The sequence below is a fragment of the Equus caballus genome, chromosome 14, assembly GCF_041296265.1.
Source record: "Equus caballus isolate H_3958 breed thoroughbred chromosome 14, TB-T2T, whole genome shotgun sequence".
Classification (NCBI taxonomy): Eukaryota; Metazoa; Chordata; class Mammalia; order Perissodactyla; family Equidae; genus Equus; species Equus caballus.
Window position 1 is genome coordinate 102,167,501 of NC_091697.1, and position 14,922 is coordinate 102,182,422.

The 14,922-nt window shown below is 41.3% G+C and overlaps 1 protein-coding gene across 2 annotated transcripts in view; it reads left to right on the top strand.

Annotated features, from left to right (window-relative positions):
• The window catches only part of DMGDH (dimethylglycine dehydrogenase), a 61,544-nt gene that overhangs the window by 22,715 nt on the left and 23,907 nt on the right, over positions 1-14,922 (top strand). For both annotated transcript variants that reach the window (XM_023618113.2, XM_070234634.1), the window contains exons 8-14: positions 2,752-2,921; positions 3,298-3,451; positions 5,172-5,337; positions 5,802-5,932; positions 7,204-7,421; positions 8,796-8,953; positions 11,148-11,207. In XM_023618113.2, coding sequence (XP_023473881.2) covers positions 2,752-2,921; positions 3,298-3,451; positions 5,172-5,337; positions 5,802-5,932; positions 7,204-7,421; positions 8,796-8,953; positions 11,148-11,207 — 1,057 coding nt within the window. The remainder of the gene's footprint in view (positions 1-2,751; positions 2,922-3,297; positions 3,452-5,171; positions 5,338-5,801; positions 5,933-7,203; positions 7,422-8,795; positions 8,954-11,147; positions 11,208-14,922) is intronic.

Sequence of the window (14,922 nt, forward strand, 5' to 3'; positions counted from 1 at the left end):
CGCCTGATGGGGATGTTAAAAAGCAGACTCTCAGCTTTGGGGTTAGTCACTTGTGTGTGTTTCATTCTCCTTGACATCTTACCTGCGAAATTCCCATTATTTGTCACTGGGACCCGTGAAAGATTTGTTGAGTTGGAAAACCAACAAGCAAACAGATTCGCAGATACCAGGCCTGTGGATTCTGATTCAGTCGTCTGGAGAGGGGCCCAGCAATCTGCATTTCCACGTTGTCTGTTATTCTGGTACAACCAGTCCAGGGAATAGGTGTTTGCAAACTGTCGATATATGCACCAGTGCTCATTTATCTTACTCACAGATCACCCGCAGTCAAAGCTGGTTCACTTTTGTTTTGTCACAGTTCTAACAAGTTTTTCTGCTTTGAAGTGACTAACACAATACCCCCCAAAATGTTCAATGATTTCTATTGACTTGAATCTAGTTTTCTTGGGTTATAACAGATTATAAACAGCAAATTTCAAGAGGGGGAGAGTACAAAAGATGTAACGTCTGACAGTTTAACAGAGTTATCTTAAACAGCAGATGCAAACACTCAAAAAGACAGCAGCTGGGCCGTTCAGAAGAAGCGGGGTCTGCAGATTAAGGCTAGACATAGAAGAAGAACCTGACTGTCCCCTCCTCAAGTTCCCTTCCACTTCTGCTTCACACATGGCTTCCTTGCGAAAATCTTATCGACTGGGCACAGGCAGACTCTGTTGGTTATACAAGGGCCCAGCCGCCACCAGGTATTGCTTGTCTACTATGGGCCTTTAAATGCTGTGTCCATTAATTCTCCTCCAGCACTATAAAGAAAGTGTGCACAAGAGAATACTAAAGCTCAGGGTGGTTACACGACTTGCCCAAGGTCACATAGCTCGTAATGGCAGAACAAAAGTCGCACCCAGATCTCTCTTACTCCGTGCTTCCATAGTTTTAGCTACTAAACCAGAGGCTCTCGATAGATGTTTCATAACACTCAGCTGTGTGGCATTTTACATATAACTTGTTAAAGGTTAGAGAGCTGAAGTTTGTAAAACATTTACTTTTTAAAAATAAATTAGATTTGATTCAGGATTATCCTCAAATAACAATACTCTGCCCCATGCATTTGCTCGTGTGCATTGTTGAAAGGGAAAGAATGTGGTGGTGTAGCAGTGAGACCACAGAAAACGGAAGTACAACCCTGGCTATGCCCAAGGAGTCTGCCAAGGATGTGAATTGTATCTGTCATGTGTGTCTACACTGAAAAAAGATTGAGAACCTTTGAAGAAGTAAGGTCCAATAACAGGGAGTGTACACTGGGGTCAGATGACTGAGTTTGTATCCTGACTCTGCTCTTTACTGCTGTGTGACCTCATTTTACCCCTGTGTGCGGGTTGGTGTTCTCACTGGTGAAACAGAATTGCTAAAGAATGTCAGCTGGTACATGTTAGATAGAAACAATGCCTGGTAAGTGGTATGCACTCAATAAATGTCAGTAAAACTTTATACAGTTTCAAGTCTTGTGAACAATATTCTAGCTCTCAAAAATGGCAGCTGTTGTATGTCATGTGTTGGGCTTCGTTAAGTGAATAAATATTTTAAGCATATATTTCAAATTATTTTAAGCATACATTTAGTAATTTTTCTTGCTTTCTTGAAACTTAGATTATTGGTGGGTAATTTGGATGACCCATGTCTTTTTTTAAATAAATTAACCAGAGACGTGTAAGTTGCTGGCTTTTTATTCTGCTTGAGTAATATCCTTGTAACAAATTTAGGCGTTTACTTTTATAAAATAGCAAAACTGGTATCTTGTTGTGGGAAAAGTTAGTTAACATTTCCAGGCTTTGCTAAGGTCCTCCAAGCTCTTAGAACCTGTGATTCTGGCTGTTAAGCTGCTGTCATTTGGGGTACTAGAATTTCTTGCATTTTGAGGCCTGCTCACGTAGCTCCTTTTCTTGGTCATCTTGCCTTGACTTCCTGCTCATCCAGTTCCTCAGAAGCTTCTCTTGACTTAGCACAGATAAACCCACAGTAAAGTCCTTCATTAGACAAAAGTGGGTGGACAGAACTACATATGGCCAGTGTTAAACTGTGACCCCTTCATCTGATATCAAATTATTTGCCACAATCATGTTTTTGGTTTTAAATCATCTTCATATGGAAATAGAAAATCAGCTCACCCTCCCCACCAAGTGACCCATTAATTGCAAAATATGGGGGCCAGTGTTCCTTTCCCCCACCTCCCCACAAGTTCCTAGGTGACTGCCTCTTTGTCTGAATGCTTCTAAGATAATGGCCCAAGATCCTTGCATGAAGGCCATCGCCTAAGGGGACCTGAACTAAAGTGAGTCTGAGAAGAGATGGGCGTGCCCCTCTACAGTGTCCATATTTCTCCTGCAAGGCTCCTATCAGTCAGGATCATTGTAGCTCAAGAGGGCTGATAAGGTGCCAACCAAAACTGCCTGTTTAGTTCCTTTCTCCCATTTTCCTAAAGTGAGCATCCTTACTAGCTAAGAGTCATAGGCTATTTTGCAGGTATGTATCTCTTGAAGCTGTGGGAAGAGACTAGCTATCAAGTCAGGCACATTTAATTTGGATGCCTAAACATGTATTTTTTTGAGGAAAAAAATCATAAAGATTATGTTGATTGTGTATTCTGAATAGCACAGAACGCTCCAACTTCGAGGGCCTGTAAAATGCTTGGATGTATTTCATTATTTGAAAACAACACATGTCAGTAACAGGATATTTTATCTCTGTATTTGAAAGATATGGCATAGTCCACGCTGGTGGGGTAGGGAAATATCTCAGCGACTGGATCCTACATGGAGAGCCTCCTTTTGATCTGATAGAATTGGATCCCAATCGCTATGGCAAATGGACAACAACTGAGTACACTGAGGCCAAAGCAAGAGAGTCATATGGATTCAACAATATTGGTAAAGTGCAAATTTACTGCTGTCTACAAAGTGTGCACAGAATTGACTGGCAGCGCCTCTGACTTTAGCTGCTTTTTATTCTGTATGTGGTGGTGGGAGTGGTTAGGGATTCTGAAAAGCATTGTTCCTCTAAGGCACAACCGGGAATGTATATATTTAGTGTGTGGAGTGCATCAGTGATTTTAAGTTTTAAATCTACTTTTACTTTACCATTTGATGATCAATATAAATGACAGCTTTGGGTTTTTTTTTACATAAATTTAATACATATATATGCTTCTGGATTTTAAGTACTATGTTTTCCATTGTCTGAATCCCTTCAAAGTATCTTCAGTTTGGTTAGATGCTCATTAGAGCACCGGTTTTGCTTTTCTAGTTGGTTATCCTAAAGAAGAACGGTTTGCCGGGAGGCCAACTCAGCGAGTCAGTGGCCTTTATAAAATTCTGCAGTCTAAGTGTTCCATGGGGTTCCATGCGGGCTGGGAGCAGCCACACTGGTTCTACAAACCGGGCCAGGACACTCAGTACAGGTAAGTGAATGACTTAAGCTGCCGGTGGCTCTGACTGCAGAATGAAGTTCCGGACCTGGAATGGAGGGACATCAGGGGAGTGCTGGTTCCCCTGCCGCCCCATCGCACCACCCCATTCCAAAGAGCATTGAGCCTTTTCCTACGAAAACTATTTTCTGGCAGGAGAGGCATTAGTCTATCCCACATGACATTGGCCCATATCTAGGAACCACATGGCCCTGATAGTCCTACAACCAGCCCAGGTGAAGCCTCTGTTTGGTATTTTCCGGGAGCTCAGAGGAACCTTCCCCACCCCTCCAAATCCACACATGGCTGCCATTGGCTCCAAAAGATTTGTCCTGGTTTAGGGTGCCTAGTTGAATCCCCAAATATGGAAATAGTAAAAAAAATATGGATTTTTTTAATAAGGAATAGCTCAAAGCAACTGCTTTGTAGTGTGTGTGCACTGAGTGATGCAAATTAAATGCACTGTTGATACATTAGGGGAAAAGATCATTTACTTAACGTTTTAGGTTCAGCTGAAACATAAAGCGTGTCAGTAAAACAACTCTGAATTGTCTAAAGTTATTGCCATTGTTGTACTTGGATTACATGCCATTGTTGTACTTGGGATTAATAATGATTATATGTTTTCTCCTGAGAATCCATAAACCAAGAGAAAACAAATCAGAAATCTAGAAATTGAGTTACCTTCTTTTTGACCTGTCATTTTGCTTATTTAAACAGGTTGTTATGTCTACTTTAAGATCCTATCTAAATGGTGCAAAGTCTCGTAGAGGGCCAGTTGTTGATTGATGTATTTGGGCTCTGCAGGTAGCCAGTCTAGATTATCTGGGGGCAGCATACGGGTTTGGTTTTCCTAAATGACTCAGATAAATGCCAGACCTAGTCTTCACCTTGTGCTCTTTGGATCTGGCCTGTTTATCCTACTATTTTAATCATTAAACTACTGAAAACTCATTTCACTGACTTAGCATCCTGCTCTAAAGTTCAAATACCACATTAGCAGCCCGCTTGGTAAAGTAGAAAGGACTCTGCAAATGAGGCAGGAGACCTTTGTGCCAGGCCCGGCTCCATCGTTAACTAATGCAAAGGCCTTGGAAGTCACTTTGTGCCTTTTCTCTAAAAAATGAAGCTGTTAGACCAGTTCTTGCTTACCCAGGAATGGGCCACAGCATGAGCATCACCTGGGAGCCTGTGAGAAGGCAGGATACAGGGCCCCACCGGAGACCTGCTGCATCAGAGCCTGCATTTTAAGAAATGCAAGTGACTCATATTTGCGTTACTGTTTCAGGAGTACTGAACACGATAGCTCCACCTCCTTCTATTCTGATTTAATTAGGTTCCAAAAGACTGGTATTTTTTAAATGCTCCTTGGGTGATTCTAATTTGCAACCAAAGTTGAAACCCATATGACTGGTTGACTTCTAAGCTCTTCAGATCTGAGTGCCCACGCGTCCTATCTTATTTTCTAGTTAATTAATACTTCACTCACTATAAAGTGGGTCAAAGAGATAGATGAGTAACTTTAAAAAATCAGATTCCAACATATATGTATGATTTACAGAACAGAATTTTAGGTTGCGTTTCCCCCCCCCCCCCCCCCCCCGCCCCGTAATGGGATTTTCTACATGAATAGGGCTTATGAAGATATCCTTATTCTATAATTTTCTGAAACTATTCAAATGACAGTTGTTTTATGACAAACATTGTGTTTCAGGCCAAGTTTTCGCCGCACAAACTGGTTTGAGCCTGTGGGCTCTGAGTATAAACAGGTTATGCAAAGGGTAGGGGTGATTGACCTGTCGCCATTTGGCAAGTTCAACATCAAAGGCCAGGACTCCATTAGACTGTTGGACCATCTCTTTGCAAATGTCATTCCAAAGGTAAATAATCTTACAGGGGTAAAAGGTCCAGGATTCTGGCCTGCTTAATTCTCTATCCTCTCATTGTTTTTAAAACACCAATGTGTTATTTTAGTCTACCTAAAGATTTCTGTATGAACACTAGAACTATTCATCTGACCAAGAGTATTCTGCTAATTTTCAAATTTAAATTTTTGGTGAATGACTTATCCTCCCATGACCTTATAACTTTGCTTAATTGTGTCAATAGGAACTGCAAAATTGGAGTGTAATTTTTATGACAAATAATTGTAATGACCATTTAATCTGAGAACTTCAGAATCAATCTTGGGTTTAGGTTTATAGATAGTTTATACAATTGATGTAAATGATAAGATTCAGATGTTTTTCATTGTTGGCACCCATATTTTAATTTCCATGTTGTGTTAAAAGGATACAAAAGATTTTTACTCTATCCTGAGGTCATTTTAAATTCTTTTGTGTAGGTGGGTTTTACAAATATAAGTCACATGTTAACACCCAAAGGTCGGGTGTATGCTGAGTTGACTGTTTCCCATCAGTCTCCTGGGGAGTTTCTGTTAATAACTGGTTCTGGATCAGAACTTCATGATCTTAGGTAAGTGCACACCTAGTCAGAAAATTTTATATGGACTATGTTGACTCAATCTTGCACTGAGTTTTTCTTTTACCAGTAGTTGAAAGTACAACTTTAATTCTTAAACCTTATTGTTTCAAATAAACATCATGTCTTTTATAGGAAATTATTGGAAGTGAGGGGCCCTGTCCCCACTCCCCTCCACAAGGTAATCCATCCATAGGTTTTACTAACTCCCACTTATTAGGCATCATCGATATGTCAGAACCCTTTTTATACATTATCTCAATTTATTCTCTTAAAAGATATATCTGCGAGGTATATATTATTCCCATTTTCAGATAGGAAACTGGAGTTTGGGTTAAAGTAAGCTGCTCGAGCCAGTCTTCCGACTCTGATGCCGTCATCCGGTCCACTTCAGTGAGCTGCCTTCCTGGGCGTCTTCTCCGTTTTCCATGCTTTGTGCTCTCTGTCCCACAGCTAGATCTAAGCCATTGACCTACCGAGTCAATTCTTCACATGAGCCTTTAGTCTACCATCTCGTCTCCTGTAAAATCTGTAGTCTTTGGTCTACTATTCCAAAAATATTTGAAATATTATTGTTTAATCAATGTCTTACTCTGATAAATTCTCACTCTGGTTGTAAAACAATGTAAATAATGTGCTCCAAATAATATGACTGCAAGTGTTGGGAGTGAGCTTAGCTTAGCCTTGTGAAAATCCAGAAGGTCATTTTATGTTAGACTTATGTACCTCCAGGGACTGCTCAATAAATTATAAACAAACCCTATAACTGGGTTCCAATGATTCATCAAGACTTAGAAATTGATACTTGTCATTAGAATTTTTATCTTTTCCTTATGATTGTCAAAGCAATTGTGTGACTGGTGGCAGGCACTCTACTAACCTTTAGCCACACAAGTGTGCCTCCTATGTACAGGTATTAGAGAAAATTGGGGTTTAAATTAATTTTTGAACATTGAATCATTAGTTTAAATGCAATGGGTCTGTCACTATTTAAAAGAATTGTGTGGTAGAGCCCATTTAAATAGAAGGATCCTTCTGTACTGTGAACAATTATCCCCAAATTTATAAGGGGGAGGTTAAAGAGGATCACTTAATGTCTCTGGGACTCAGTTTCCTCAACCTTAAAAATTAGGTGATTATATGAAATGGCGCTCTGGGGACTTTTGGGTAATTCTAGACACAGAGAATGTCTTCAGAGAGATAATATGTTACCAACATGCATTATTCAAGAAAGATTTAACACAATGTTTATGACTCAAATGCAGATGGATTGAAGAAGTGGCAGTCAGAGGCGGATATGATGTTGAAATTAAGAACGTAACTGATGAGCTTGGAGTCCTTGGAGTTGCAGGGCCACAGGCAAGAAAGGTCCTTCAGAAACTGACCTCTGAAGATCTTAGTGACGATGTCTTCAAGTTTCTTCAAACCAAGTCTTTACAGGTTTCCAACATTCCTGTCACTGCTATTAGGATATCTTATACTGGTAAGAATTGGAAAACAACCTAGAGTAAGTCTCTAAAATTTAAAATAAGCGACTGGAAATGCAGGCATGTGCATACACCCACACACAGCTGCTTCTGTCAATGCAACTTTGGAGGGAGATTTCTCCTGCCCAACACTTAGGACAAGTCTGTCTATTCGCTCCTACTCTGAGAGAGTCATTCCATAGACTGTTGTTCCAGTCCCAGAGCTGCCTATCATTTGGAAGCGTGGATAAGAAAGTGGGAAGAGGATGCCTGTTGGAATAGTTGGAAGCGTTGACAGAATATTCAGGCCAGCTGACTTTGAATGGGAACATTCAAGATGGTCTCCCAGAGGTAGAGTCTCCCACAGAGACCATCTTGAATTTATCAGGCACCTCTTCAAGCATTACCACTGTCCGTCTTTCCTTCTAGATTCTAAGTGCTTTAGAGAAGTCTTCATATAGCACCTAACCTTCTGCATAGTAGGTATTCAAAACAGAGATGCGTGAATGCTCTTCAGTCCCCCGTTGGTGCTCTGGGCTTCTAACTTCGTCTAGATCTAGCTGTCCCTCCACAGAAGGAGTACTTGGTGCCCAGGCATTCATTCAATTACATGTTGCCCATGTTCTGGTGGTGTTCTGGAAAAACATCACCAGCAGCCCTCGACACTGGGGAACAAGGAGAACACACAGGATGAAGGCCACCGCTCTTCCCTGGGCCTCTGCTGTGCCTCTTCCCACCCTTCTTCCACCTTCCACCTTCCACCTTCTTCCACCTTGGCAAAATGGTGACCAGAATAAAACATAAGCAGAAGAAAAAATAAGAAGACTATTTGGGTCGGGTTTCACTTTCTTTGGTTTTGGCCCACAGCTCTAATGGTGAATGAAATGATCAAGTGGGGAAGAAGTGAGGAGTAGGGGGGCATTACAGACTATGGCTATCCCACAATGAAGATCATTTAAATAATTGTGAGTTGTCCATATTTTTAAGCCTTGTGATTTTGGGGCAAAGAGTTGCAGGTTGAGGTGTCTAAACCTTGAACCCCTTATCTTGGTAAACTATGGCATGCTAATTACTCATCTAACGTTATGAAGCTGAGGTTAGGGGTCAAGATTAACTTCTGCATTACAGTCTTTCTGTGTCATTAGAAGAGGTGTCTTCCTTACCAGCCCCTGTGTGGGAGACAGGATTGGGCACGAATGCGTCTGTGATATGGCGGGCTGCTTTGCAGTGGGTTTGGTTGCAACTTTTTTGTGAATTGGTCTTTTAAAACTCAACAATGTCTCTGTTGCATAAATGGAATCTCTCCCTTTATTTATGTGTTTTAGCTGATGCACAGTAGACCTGGTTATCATTGCTCTTAATCTGGCATGGCACTTGTGGGTTTTTTTCAGGTGAGCTGGGTTGGGAGCTGTACCACAGACGAGAAGATTCCGCTGCACTTTATGATGTTATCATGAATGCGGGCCAGGAAGAGGGAATTGACAATTTTGGAACATATGCCCTGAATGCCTTAAGACTGGAGAAAGCTTTCAGAGCCTGGGGGTCAGAGGTTTGAAATGCTAGCATCTTCGTTAAAATTTTGTGTTTATTGTATCTAATTTTTATGTAAGGGCTAGTTTTAAGTGTATTAACATTGGTTCTGGCTGTAAGAGAAATTATGTATTATTAGATAACTTTACTTAATTAGGGGAAGAGGTTTTTCCCCTCAATTTCCCAGTTGAAAGTTCAGTGGAATTATGACATAATGTTTATTCTGCCTTAACTCCTCCTGCTTGGCAAGGAGCCCTGGACATCCGTCTCTGACTGTGTGTGGAGCTGTGACTGCTCCAAGGGAGCCTGCCTAGCACAGGATTGGAGGACCACCTTTCAGATTCTTCCTCCCCCTCTGTCGTGCTGTCCATCCTCATTTCCTTCTTATCACGCACCTTTTGGCGAAATAACAATAAAAGGTGTATTTCTGAGGGGCAGGGTGGATGGTGTGGGCTGTGTTGGTCCAGCCTACTCCCACCATTAATAATGAGAACTAAGGATTTCTATTTGTATGGTTGCACACCATTTTCATATGCCTGATTTCATGTACCCTCTCAACTCTCCCTGGAGAAGGTATTGGTGATTCTTGCACAAGGGGTTGGGAGTAGGGGCATCTAAATTATTCCTATTCTACACACAGTTACATTAAGAAACAGTGAGCAACTTGGTCCAGATTACACAGAAGTGGCCAACTTTCTTCTCCTATTTTATCTCCAAAGTGGCAGGGTGTCTCAAGACCTCTTAATTTTTTCGGATTTGCTAGTTATTCCTTGGAAGACTTTGAGGTTTTAGGCCTGGAGGTGAGATGAGGGATAGTGGTAAAGGTGGACTTCGGAGTGGGGACTCCTGGATTTGAATTTATCTTCTACCACAAAGTAGCTACATGGCCTTAACCCTCCAGAGCCTCCGTTTACTTTCCTCTGAAATAGAGATAGTCTTTATCCTACAGAGTTATCATAGATGTTAAATAAGGCGCCTCGCACATAGTAGAATGAAGTTAATTGGAGGGCAAAGTGGGTTTGAAAGCACAGGCAGGGCCCCTTGGGGAGAAGCTTAAATGGGCTTTGAGCTGGATGGGCAGCCTCCTTGGGCAAGCCATCGTTTTGCAGGGGGGGTGGTGCTCTGTTGAGGGATTCTCAGCCTCCAATGGGCACCTTAGACGAGGCTGCTGCAGGGAGAAAAACAGAGGACGGCTGTGTCCACACCCCACAGGAAGGCAGGGCATCAGCAGCCTTTGGGAATGAGGCCCTCTCCACCCTCCTGCCTTTCATTTTCTCGCACCTCCTCTCCGGGAGCCTCCTCTTCAGAGCTTTTCTCCATCTCTGGTCCCTCTGATTTCCCAGCAGTGCCAGCACGCCCTCTGGTGTTATTACAGCAATCAATCTTCTGTGCTTTGTTTTAATTTTTTCTTCATGGAGAAATTCTGAAACTTTGAGCAGATAAAAATAATATTGGAGTTACTCAAATTGATTAGGAAATATGAGACCAAATTTTATATCTTGTAAAACAAGTTCATGTTACTCATCTTGTTTATACAAGGGCTGTGATGTCTTTTTTTGAAAAAACTTTGGCTACTTTGTATGGGATTTAGACCAATTCTCTTGGAGCCAAAGAGACCAATAACAACAAAATAGACAAACAAACAAAAACCATTAACTTCAGGGCTAGTCCCAAATAGTGGCTTTAGCTCCGACTTGAAGTATATTGTAAACCTCAACTGTATTTGACAAGATTTTCAACCTCTATTTTTTCCTTTTCTCTCTTCTGAACTCTGTAGAAGCCATTTTCCTACCATCTGCTTTCTCCTCTACTTATCCTGATCCCTGGATAATTGTAAGATATGTAGATTACTTAATAACTTTTCAAAACCTAACTATGTAAAATTATTGCATAAAAACATATGAAAGTCTTGTTTCTGAAAGGAACTTCATGTTGTGGTATCCCTCGCATGTTTATTATAATAAAAGAGCCATGGAAACAACTGTGAATTTTAGTTTCTAATTTGCTATTCAAATAGCAGTATTTACTGAAAGGCTACATTTGAATTTTAGATTTAAAAAATTACTTCAGAGACCAGTCTATAATTTTCCTTTTTCAGAATCTATATTCAAACTCAAAAAGTGTTCTCTTCTCTAAAAAAATAATATATGAAAGCGATGTTACTGAAATGATTTGCACTCGTCCAAGATTTAAAATATGTGTTTCCCTTTTAGATGAACTGTGATACAAATCCCTTGGAAGCTGGACTGGAATATTTTGTAAAGCTAAATAAGGTACGTTTACATTCCAAAGTATACTTGAAGTAAATCTGAAAATTATGCTGTTCCACGACACAACCATGCTTTAAAATGTAACTAAGTGTGATCGCAGGACAAATGAGTTGAACTTCAATAGTAAGCCTTGCTGAAGGGCTTCATATAAAGCTTTGTCAAAATTTGATATCAGTTCAGGCCATTGCAGTGTGCTTGTAGATATAAGATAGCAGAATCCAGCAGCTTTAAAGACTAAATCTAAATTCTAAGATAAAAATTAGTAGGGGTAAGATGTCAGCGGACATCCTTGTAAATCCTGGTGACTTGTGAAGTCACACATTAGCTCATGAAACATACTGCAGTAATTGACTCTCCCTGGGGGCTCACAGCAGGAGGCGGCCTTGCCTCAGCAGATCTTTCCATCTGCTTATTAAGCATCTTTGTGTGTTACTGCAACATCTGAGTATAACCAAATGACATATTTCAAATGTGTTCAGCATAAAATGGGTATTTACTGACAAGCCAATACAGGCCCATGAATCGTAACCGATACTAACATTCCAAAGGGAACCCCTCCATCAGTGGTTCTCAAAGTGTGGTTCTCAGACAGCATCAGCATCACCTGGGAGCCAGTTAGGAATGCGAATTCCAGGTCCCCTCCTGAACCTACTAAACCAGAGTCTCTTGGGGTCGGGCCAAGAAATCTATGTTTTAACAAGCTGCAGGGGATTCTGATGCGCCTAAAGTTTGAGAAGCACCAACTGATGTAATTATTGTGGAAAAGCATATTATGAAGCCAATTTATTACAGCCTAGCTCATCTATACAGTCCTACAAATATAAATGAGGTTACCCCATTGTTGTGGATTGAATGCTTGTGCCCCTCCCCAGACTCCTATGTTGAAGCCCGAACCCCTACTACCTCCTCTTTGGAGGTGGGCCCTTGGGAGGTGATCAGGTTTAGATGAGGTCATGAGGTGGGGCCCCATGTGCTCTCGTGAGAAGAAGAGAAACCAGAGCTCTCTCTCAGTCCACCATGTGAGGTCACGGTGAGAAGGCAGCCGTCTGCAAGCCAGGAAGAGAAGACTCATGGGGGAACCGAATTGGCTGGCATCTTGATCTTAGACTTCCCAGCCTCCAGAAGTGTGAGAAATAGATTCCTGCTGTTGAAGCTACCCAGCCTGTGGTGCTTCGTTGCAGCCCGAGCTGACTCAGACACCCACTGGGCGGTGTCATTGTTACCATGAGAGGCTTGATAGAGGCGCGGTTAGTGGCAATACCGAAGGATAAGGACAGCGGCTGCTGCTCTTCAGGATTCTCGTTAGAATTCCAGAAATAAACTGGCCTGCCTTAGGGCTAAGAAGCTAAAGCAAAGGCTGTTTTCCCATCCTATGGAAGTATGTGAACACAGGCACATGAATCAGCCTAAGAAAAATTTTTAATGCCCCTGCATCAGTTCCCAAAATTCTAAGCTAAGACAGTAACATAAACATGTATATTTATAGTATTAGATTTTAGGAAAAAGAACCTCCTAAAGGGTTTTAAAGGGAATATCTTTCTGCACATTTTCCCCATGACTTTTATTTTTATGATGTGCCATCTGCCTCCAGACCAGAGACAGCAGGTGCTTGGAATTTGGGCAGACCCTAGCAGCAGACTGCTCCTTCTGATAGCAGAAGTCCTAGCTGAGCTGTTTAAAATCAGGGTGAAAATGGCCGGACTCTTGAAAGCACTAAAGTTCTGTTGTTGGTCACCAGTAGGTAAATAGATGACTGACTCTTGCTTCAGTGTTTGGCTATTATTGTTTGGGGATAAGGCGTGATAAATGATCTCTTCATATTGACAATGGATTTTTAAAACTCCCTTTATGATTATAAGCAGGTGTGGATTGTGCATTTATTAGTTGCTTGCAATTATTTCAATAACCAAAGCTCAGCTCAGAAGTAAGTTGTTTATTAGATAATGACTTTGATTTACGGTATGTTTTTATGATTTCTGAATCATTTGTTCTTGTTCTGGTGTCACACGGTTAATTCTTCATGCTTTCATTGGGTGAACGTTGATGTAGCACAAGGACCTGGCCCTAACCGAGCCAGTCTTTTTCAATCACGTTGACTTGGTGGTTAGTGGGGATCAGCCTAACCCTAGGGTTGCTTGCTAATTTCCAAAACAGGTGAACAGGATGGATCAACTTTGTCCAGATCCTATTTGGTGGTTTCACAGCAACTTAACCTGGTTTTGTAGCAGTAACGTGGCAACTATATAACTGTAGCTAGAACGTGAAACCGATTCCTGAAAAACTTACGTACATTACAAACTACATTCTGTAACTTGATAGTTCAAGTTCTATGCATAGGAACCAAAGTGTTACCCAAGCTGGCTCCATAGAACATTTTAAAGAATAATATAATGCAAGTCCATATTGCTTTGGAAAATTGATGGGATATGAAAAGCAAAGCAGCAGCTAATACAGAAGATTATTTCTATTCGATACAAATAAAAACAAAACAAAAAACCCCCCAAAATCCTGGCATTTTACAACTGTTTAAAATCAATTCTTTCCTTCCCTTCAAAGCAGATATGTAGCGTCCCTGCTTGGCCTGGGAGAGTTTACGCAGTGATGGCATAAGCCATAACATGAAGAAAATACAGAGATGCGGGCTGTGTCCCAGCTCGGAGGGCCCTGGAGTGCTCAGCACCGCCCCCTCATTTGAGGGCGAGAGAGGGAAGCACAAAGAGGTCAAGTGAGCTGGCTGCAGTGCTTTGGGTAGCCAGCTTGAACTCTGACCTCACTGTGCTTTCTCACTCACTGCTTTCCCCAGCAAGGTCCTTTCCCATAATGGGTTTATCAGCCTTGAATAACTGCTCCGGAATTTCTTTTCTGGCAACATATAGCATAGAATTTGCATGGACTATGTTTTATTAATTGATACCTCCCACAGTCATGTTTCTGTTACAACTAACTTTGTGTCCTATGGTAAGATCAGAATAGCTGCTTTGCCCATTTTGAGAAGGAAAACCCGTGGCTGAGGAGATGGGCCACCAGCCCCCATTAGGGTGAACTATTTTCTTGTCAAAACCGGTACAAAAGTAGGGAAAAGAAAAATGGAATATTGAAGAAATCCTAGGTGGCAAAGGAAGGTGGCGTGATGGCACTTGCTCTTCCTGATTTCTTAGGGCTGTGGGAGCCTCGTCCCTCCATGGTGCTGGCTCATGTGCAGTAGATACACCTGTGCATGCATTCATTTGTCCAGTCAACATTTGTTAAGTATCATTTGTTAAACATCTTGCTAGGCCATAGGACTAAGAGGTAAAGGTATAACTTCCGATGGCTGTGAGATCTCAGAAAGCTTGAAATAAATGGTATTTCAGGAACTAAAGCTGTAGGAAACATTCTTAAGGTTAATTCTGAAGACATTCTGCGTTAAGGAGAGTTGTCTAGAGGTACACAACAGTGCCATCTTGTGGAGAGTGAGCAGAGAGCCGGAAGAGAGAGGAAGCCTTGACCAGAACTGTGATGCAGGTAAAAATAGCTGAACATCGACTTCTAAATCTCCTGAACTAAAACGACTTTACCTGAAACAACTCATATCATTGTTATTAATGGCGTTATAATTTGTTCCAAGGAAAATTCCTTTTTGGGAAAAAAATTAGTGGCATTTTTTTTTTTTACTTGGAAATGAAAGAAATGCATTAATTAAGAGTAAAGGAAAATCAAGTGCCTTGAGATGGAGTCG